The following is an 8,999-nucleotide window of genomic DNA, read 5'->3' as shown; positions in this document are numbered from 1 at the left end:
GAAATTACTCTGACTATTATTTACATATTTGGATATTAATATGTTCCATTTATTTAACTAAAGATAGACACTTGCAATTTCATTTGCTCTCATCTGCCCATTTCTTAGTGTGGCCCAATTTATTCTGTTTGGTTACTCAAACGCAGATAAACCAATCAATGGATGCCTGACACCAGAGCCGAAGCACAACCAAGTTTGACTGAAATATCAGATGTTTTTCTCTTTGTGTGCTACCATCAGGACCCAGAAAAACAAAAGAAAGTATCATGCTTGGTAAGTTCTGGCAGTACCGATTCATTTCCCAACTGTCACTAAAACAAATGATGCATTGAGCCGTTATTAGAGCTGTTCTGTTTCAGCTGAGACCTACATGTGTCCTAGGCTGGGCACAACCAGGCAGAATCAACAACTCGTGGTGACAGGTTGTAGCTAGAACTGCTCACTGAAAACTGATAAAATGGTGCCAGCAAGTCTTCACAGACACCTGTAGTCACTGAATTCACTTGGAAAGAGTTTCAAAGTAGCAACTACCACAGATGAAAGCTATCTTTAGCTCCCACCAGAAAGTATTAGCCCTTTCATGAATTCGTTGAGAGCCACAGAGAGTCATTTTGGTTATAGATTGTGGACAATGGGGAGTTCTGTCACTTAGCTCTGGAGTCATAAAGTCAATCAACGCCTAATTCTTCCGAGCTCTAGAAAGTTAAATATTAGACACCAAAAGCTGGATGAGATACTTTCCACCTTCAATGTCTTATGTTTTGCTGAATTTCACATCGATGCTTTTACTTAGAAAACTGTCCTTTTCTCCAGTAAGTCTTCTTACCTGGCTCTAACTGCCCTGGACACCACCATCCAAAAGTAATAATGGGAAGCTCTATGAATTTAGCAGAAAACATTTGTCTTTGTCTAATTTTGATCTGACTGAATCAACTTTAGCTCTGCCTGGTGTCCATGTACAATCTTAACGTGTCTTTTGCATTATCTGTCTGCAGAAGGAGAATAGAAAACAATGTAAAATGAGCAGTAATGAAAATAAGATGATTAGCTAAGTGTTGGTTACTGCCTTATTACATGCACATCTAAAGATAGTTCTTATAGTCACATAAAATATTTCTAAAAGCCAAGTCTGTGACAAAAATATAGCCATTTCCTTGGGATAGAAGTGCCCCTTGAGTTTTCATTCCAGATGACTTCTGATGATAGCTGGGAAAAGCACTATCTGCAGGAGCCTCATCCTGTTAAATGGGTGGCTTTAAAGCACTTATCTTCTACCATATGTCTTTAAGTGTATTATTTTGCTTACCCTCTGGCTGGTATTGTGCTATGATTGTTACCGTCTGCCCCGCTCCTTTTAACGCAGCTGCAGCCTGCTCGTGGGTAGCACCTCGAAGATCAATACCGTTCACCTACGGAAGGAATGGAGACAACAAGCGATCTGAGTAGTTTAACATTAGACAGAAAGACAGAGGTTTGTTCTGTTTGCCTTTTTAAAAAAAAAAAAAAATCTGATGGATTTAAAGATCAGGCTGCGCAAATATAAAAAAAGTGAAAGTACAAAATCAAAAGAGCTGAGAAGAGGGTACCTAAAGCTGGCCATTAGTGGTCTGCACTAATACTACACACCGTAGTTTACCTATGCTTATCCACGCATATTCTCTGACCACAACTTTCTGGGGCTTTCTGCTCTACTGAGTTTACATTTTTTGTAATCTCTTCATCAGTCACTATCGTTTAATATATAAGGTTCAAAATGTAATTTCCTGTGGTGCTTTAAGGTCAGTGTAGAATACTGCAAGTATGGAAACTGCTCCTACAGCCAGGCTTTGCAGATTCAGTCTGTAACATCAGGGAAACCTGGAGACATATAAAGCATCTCTAACAAAAACTGCCGAGAAAACTTTCCAGAGCAGAAATTCAATCTACCATTTTCTTTACATGGAACTCCTCCTCCTGTTGCCTAGAAATATCCCCATATTTTGCACATGACAGCCACAGAGTTGCTCTCATATAGAGTTTCACTACCTGTTGTTGTTTGTCATTAACAGATCTTTCTAGATCTTTCTAGATCTTTCTTCCTCCTTAATAATTTTTTGCTGCATAAATGGTGGAAGTGGGACAGCGTAGAACAAAGTAGGGAATCCATCCCTAAAACTCAGGAGCAGTTTCTGAACTTTTTTGATTTGTGATGTTAAATATTTTGCCAGCAGCATCTCAAGGAAAGGACAAAATTCATATATAGAATTATTAACTGCTTCAGTAACTTGAGTCTTGCTTTCCAGTGGGAGTGTTACAGTCTGTCTATACTGAAGTGTGTGAGATTTATCTTTGCTTATATATTTTTCTGTCTTTCCTCTTCACTTCTACAGGTTTCCCCTTGCTCCACTGAAGAACAGGAAACTTTTTACATGTATGCAACCTCAGTAGGACAGAAATCTATTTCTGATTGCTTCAAGAAAAGAAAGAAAAAAAAAGAAAAGAAAGAAAAGGCAGGAGGAGGAAAGAGAACAATGTCATAGGTTTCACAGGCAAGCAAGCCAAAACACAAGCTACGGATTCTCAGCAATAACAAATCCTTGTGTTTTTTATCATATAGCTACAAATGACAGCTAATAAACTTGTTATGTATACATTTATTTTGATTAATTACATTTAGAAACTGGCCCATCTTAGCTTGCTATAATTCACAAAATTTTAGAGCATCTGATGTTTTGGGACCATGTTTAATCATTATTTGTCATAGAACCACAGAATGGTTTGAGTTGGAAGGGACCTTTAGAGGTCATCTAGTCCAACCCCCCCTGCAGTGAGCAGGGACATCTTTAACTGGATCAGGTTGCTCAGAGCCCCATCAAGCCTGACCTTGAATGTCTACAGGGATGGAGCCTCCACCGCCTCTGGGCAATCTGTCGTAAAATATGTTTTATTTTTTTGCATGAAAACATCAAATCTTTACTAGTATGTGAACAACGTTTAGACTATTATTATTAGTAAAACTAACTGTGATAACAATAACATAAAACCCAGGAGATCCCACATTTTCTTATCCAGAAGACTTCATTATGCTGTAGAACTGTTGGCCGTAGACAGAAACATGAATGTCTAGCTGAGACTTCAGGTTTCTGAAAATGTGATTCCATAAGAATCAAAGTTCTTCCAGTTCAATCCATCTAGAAAAGCATATTTCCTCAACTATTTTTTTTTTCTTTTTGACATGGAAGGAAAAAAACACGTATTTTCCTTAACAGTTCATGCTTCCTGCTCTCCAAAACTGTTTCAGCTATTGAATTTGATGAATGTTTAATATTTCTCCTCAACTTATTTACAAAAAATCAGCTCTCCCCATTTCTAAAAGGAATTAGTCTGAAGTTGAAGTGTCTGCTAGATTTTAATAACATTCAGAACTATAGAAGCTCTAGACTTTTGGAGAAGCATGATGTGTTGCAATTTTTCTATGTTATACAAAAATAATGACACACTGACTTATCTTTAAATAGAGGAAACAAACAAGTAAATATGGAACTAGGATACCAGAAGAATATAACCTATTCAAATCTTACCTTACTCATCTCCCCACGCACACAAGACCTATTACATAATCACAACAATGATGTGAAAGAGGAAATTAATTATAAGAAGTTACCTCACAGAAAAATAACTGGGGTTTTTTTGAATTGATTTGTCTGTATGTGCCTTCCACAGTGGAGAGTATGAATACTATTATTATGCTGGTAATTTCTGCTTGATCCATGAATATATCTTAGACTTTTTAGGGCAGTGTAGTACCCAAACACCATCACATTGTGGGACTTCTTTGCAAGGAGAGGAATCTCAGCAGGCAGGAGGGAGGGTGACTGGTGGAGTACATATAGGGGCAAAATACATAAAGGGGCATTAAAGTAGCTGTTACAAGATACAGACCTTGTAGTAGAAATGTAGGATGGAAGACTATTCCTATCTAAAGAAACATTCAAAGCAAACGTCTGTGCCAGAACATAAGGCTTTATGAGAACTGGCATGTACGGATGCCCAAGATGATATAATCATACAGACAACCTGAAGGAAAGCTGTGACAATAATTTGGTGTTCTGCTACTATCACATATTAGTGTTCTTGGCTCATATATTTCAAAGCATTATATGCCGATAGATGTGCTCTGATAACTTCTACAACATTTCTCTCATCTGAAATGTATAAAATTCATGGTGTGATGAATTAGTGATGCTCTAATGCTCCTGAAAAGAGATTCTGAGCATAGGGCAAATACAACATAATATGCTTCATAATTTGTCTAGCACACAAATTCTCAGTTGTCCCATCTTCCTGTTTGAAAGTAATGGCTTTAAATATGGCTGGTGGAAGTTTTCCAAAAAAATGAGCCAAGGATTCAAATGCTTTCATCACAGTTCTGTGCATAAACCTCAAGTTCGGTGGATGGCAAGACGGATGGAAAAAACTCACTGAAATTCAGTCTAGGAATATAGTATCTCTGAAGGCAATAATTAAGTGCATTCTAAAAGAAGGGCATCAATTAATTACATTCTAAAAGTTAGGACCTTGTTTGCAACCTCTATGGAGAACACAAGCTTCCTGAAAGGAGCAAAATTTAGGCTACTACTACAGAAGAAAGAGGTGTTGTGCTCTACTGTTACTGGCTGATGATGGTGTTATTCGTTGCCACAGGTGCGGATGTACCAGCACTGCAATTGTTCATTATAAGGTACTCAGCACTATAGTCACACCTTTGGTACTGTGGTGGTCCAAGCAGAATCCTTGTGTTTAGGCAGCATGGTGCCTATATTGTGCCATAATGGAAACCTCAGCCCTAATGCAGTGCCTCTGAAGAAGACAATTCTGAAGCAAAGTTGTCTTTCTTTTAAGAGGGAGCTTGACTTTTAGCTGTGTGTTTTTTTTATAACTGGAGTCATTGACAGAGTCCTGAGAAAGAAGCAATAGGATGAAGTGAAGAAAAGCTTAAAGCAACATTCTTGAGTTCATGAGGTCCTGAGTTGGGGAGATGGATATGGATTCTGTTACTCAGCATTAGAATGTCCAAGGGAAAACTAAATAGTAATTTTCTTTAAGCTTGAGTTTGAAGACTGTACACTTTAGAAGCCAAGCCTCCTTGGCAATATAAAAAAAAACCCATTGCAGTGATCTGCAAGGGTTGTGTTAACAGAATATGAAGCCTTAAAAATCATTACTGATCATAATAATCCCTCTAAAAATAAAAGTAGAGGATATCTGAAAGAATAAAGTACCTCCTTATTCTCCTTCTCCTCTGAAAAACAATAGGTCCATGTATACGTGATCTAATAACTAAGATACTAATAATGTATCAAGAATACAAACACAGGACAGATATTCCACAAAATTTTTGTTGCACAAACATTTTTCACTTTTCCACAGAGAAACAAGAAGCCAATGAAATGATTGTCTAAGGTGTAAACACAACACGTTATAATGAGTGTATTTCTCTGAACTTAAGTTCACATCTTTACTAGTCAGAGATGGACACTTGATAAAGGTCTTACAGGTGTGAGTGGGTGAAGTCAAAAGAGCAAGGAAAAGAAATGTTGGAAAGCAAATAATACGTCAATTCTGTCTCCTGCAATTTTCATCAAGATTAAGTACTGTTCAACTGATAAACGACCACCAAGCTGCAGAAATAGTTGTCTCCCTCTTGATGTTGTACAACTGCAGAATGAAATAAAACAATCATTGCCAAATGGATAGGTAGAAGTCTTTTTCCATGCTATTTTGCTCACCAATACCTAACAGAATCTCACTGCAGAATAACAGGCATTAAATTTTGAAGACACTTACAACCTAGTCTGACTTTCTAAGGAGCGAGAGTAGATGCTAACTTGATTTCCATGTATTATTTTCCAATATTTAAAAATAAACATAATCAAGTCCCAAATCTAGTTCAAAATGATCATATTCATATAGTAACACTAAATCTTGATGAAAGACATCATTAATTTACACATTTTAAGCAAATCCTTACCCTCAGGCCAAAATGAACAAGAGTTTCTGAGAGGGTAAAACAAATAACATTCTGCCTTGCCTTTTCCTCCAAAACAATGTCTAAATCATAACAATTGTGTGTGGTGATATTTTTCCCTGACATGATTTCATTGAAAATTGTTAACTCTGATTTCAGTTACTGCATTCAAATATGTTCATGCAGTTTATGCTAAGAATAACCAGTAAAAAAAAAGAAACAAACAAAAAAACTCCCAGAAAATGTTGCAAGTGTGTACAGGAAAGTTTAACACATATGAAAAGTGTTTTGGTGTTGGTTTTTTTTTTTTTCACTAAATGGGCTGTCTTCCTTTAAGAAGCATCACACACTAAATAAAGTAGCATTGCTGCTCTGAGCTTCACTGTGCAATCCTGATGTCCTGGCCCAGAATGAAGTTGACTGCACAATTTCTGATGCCTGCCTCCAAAATGAGTTTGACATAATGGAAATAAGAAGAGCCTCCAGCTTACACAGATGTCTATTTCTTTTGCGTGTTGCAGCAAAAAGCGGTTAGAAAGCTTATAAACAAAGAGAAGTGCTGCAATGGAAAATTATGGTTTAAAACTACAGACAAAACCAAACTGAGATGCAGAAAAAGATGTAAACATAAGTTCACCGTAATTATAGTAATTGCCTTTGCGTTCTTTGACTCTAAAGCATGATCTACTTCATTAAATACTGAATCATAATCTAAATGAAAGATAAGATTTGTATTTTGGATAGATAGAACTCTTCTAAAATTGAAAGAATTATATTCCCTTTAAAGCATTTGAATACCTTGTATTAGTACAAATTGGTTCAAATCTGAACAGTGCCACTTAAAGACGTACTACAGTTTGTTTGTCTTCTATTAGAATGCTTGAGCAGAATTCATATCTAGGTCATTCAAATAGAGACTAGTACAATAATCTGTTTTATTTAGTCATCTATTTAATTAGGCCACCTTATTTTGTGTTTGTAGAGTGATTAAATGAACACTTGGAATGTCTAGTTGAATTGGAAAGGAAAAACACATTCCTTCTCTGGGGAGAAAACAAAGATTTTTTTTTTATTTTTTCTTTGCATTGTCACTGACATGGTACAGTGCTTTTATACAGTAAATTAAATGGTGAAGAAAAGGTAAGTTTTTACCATAGAACAAACAATTCATAAAGTAAGAGCTTTTGGTATCTGAAAAAGCAAACAGAAGTCTGAGTAAATACAACTCTTTATAGTCAGAACTTCTATTGTTTGCATTGAGAGAAAATATGGAAAACCCCTATCTACCTTCCTTAACTTTGCGCATCAACTTAAGTATTCTCAAGCACATTAACAAGAGATGAGAGGGGAGTTGAGCCATGTTCTCCAGCAGTCCTGCTTAGGCATTAGAAATGGAACAGGTAGCAACAGCCCTTAGGCGGTGGAAGCCTGGTCTTCCAGCAAGACATTCAAAAAACACACATTAAGGATGACCTGCCCTGCTCATACCTGGGGAAGGCTTTCCTCCCAGGCAGGCAGCATCATCATTGTGCACGAGCCTCACACGACTCTGACAACTGCTACAGTCCAGCAGAAAAACCACAGAAATTTCCAGAAAAACCTGCATGTCTCCAAAAGTGCATCTTCAGAGCAGAGATCTTGCGCAGCTCAGCCAGGCGGTCTCTCTGCTCCGCAGAGCGCGGTGCTCAGCCACCACAGCCCTGCCCGCCAAAACCACGCCTGCAGAAGCAGAGTTTGCCTTGGTGGTGAAGGAGTAGTTTAGAAATAGAGGGAAAGGAGAAATGCACAGAGGGAAAAGAGTCTTCACTCTCCAGCTCAGCTTCTGTTAAATTTTCAGGCTCGCTTTATTGCTTTTCTCTCGCTTTTCTCACTTCTCCTAATCTTTTCTGTGCCTACGCTTCCTTCTGTTCAGTTAAAACTGCTTAGTTCAGCACACAGAAAGCACAGTGGTTGTCTCATGCTGAATTCCACTGGAAAACATAATATCATTTCATGCCTGCTGTTCTCCGTGTCCAGCATCCTCCTCTCTTTTTATGGGCCAGCAATTTCAATGACCTTTTCAATTTTCCTGGTCTCACTACCTTAGAATTATGACTTTCGCCTCTAGTAAGCTGGTCTTTATGCTCTGATGATCTGGGCATTCTAGAGGCAAACTCTTCTCTCTCTGGAAAACAAGAACTGCTATTTACAAGCTCTCTCATTTAGTATGCCTTTTTGTGCCAGGAAGTTTAAGGAGGCAGCTAAACCATCTAAAAGAAGTACCAAAGCATTACATCTCTGAAGCAGGATGAAAATGAATATTATGTTATTGAAGAGGTGTCTTACACACACTGCCTTTTACAGTGGGAACCAACAAGCTTTGTGACTCACCAGACGAGACGAATCATTTCAAATGGTACCTCTTAAGCCTATAACCATAATCAAAGATTTAATTTTTAATCAAAACTCTGCAGAAATTCTGATAGATCTGCACCCTATGTGATGGTAGCTTTTGTGAGTGGTGTCATATTGGCAAACTTTGAGATTCTGAGCAATAATTTGCTGAAGATTTCACTGCAGTGACAGCTTAAGAGCGATTTCTCCTCAGTTCCACCAGAATTCCTCAAAACTTGTTTAAACTGGGTTTGAAATAAATGAGGTTTTGAAACAGACACATAGACTCACTGAAGCTTGAATGAACATGAAACTTATTCCATTCAGGTCACTGAACAGCTACCAGCTAGTTCTATTACCAACCTGGATTGGATGTGATCCAGTGACTATGAGGGGATCTAAAGCATTTTGTCTCATTGCTAAATATTGAAGTCTAGAAAAAGACACACACGTAGTCTTCTCATATTAAGACAACTGATATTACCAATGAAAAATATCATTTATGAGTATTGTGCTAACTAGTAACGCAAGCTAGTATTTATGAATTAATTTTTAAAAAAATATAATGTTTTATTAGTTTTATACAAAAAATATCCATCAAACACAGTACTTAGTAAGA

At 37.4% G+C, this 8,999-nt stretch overlaps 1 protein-coding gene across 1 annotated transcript in view; it reads right to left on the bottom strand.

Annotated features, from left to right (window-relative positions):
- Window positions 1–1,306: 1,306 nt before the first annotated feature.
- Window positions 1,307–8,999, bottom strand: part of LOC104280742 (disks large homolog 2-like) — a gene marked incomplete at both ends in the record, with an annotated part of 83,983 nt that continues 76,290 nt past the window's right edge. Inside the window, one exon of the mRNA XM_009878488.1 lies at window positions 1,307–1,409. Coding sequence (XP_009876790.1) covers window positions 1,307–1,409 — 103 coding nt within the window. The remainder of the gene's footprint in view (window positions 1,410–8,999) is intronic.

The sequence above is a fragment of the Apaloderma vittatum genome, unplaced genomic scaffold, assembly GCF_000703405.1.
Source record: "Apaloderma vittatum isolate BGI_N311 unplaced genomic scaffold, ASM70340v1 scaffold11241, whole genome shotgun sequence".
Taxonomy (NCBI): domain Eukaryota; kingdom Metazoa; phylum Chordata; class Aves; order Trogoniformes; family Trogonidae; genus Apaloderma; species Apaloderma vittatum.
This window is presented reverse-complemented; position numbering and strand designations above follow the sequence as displayed.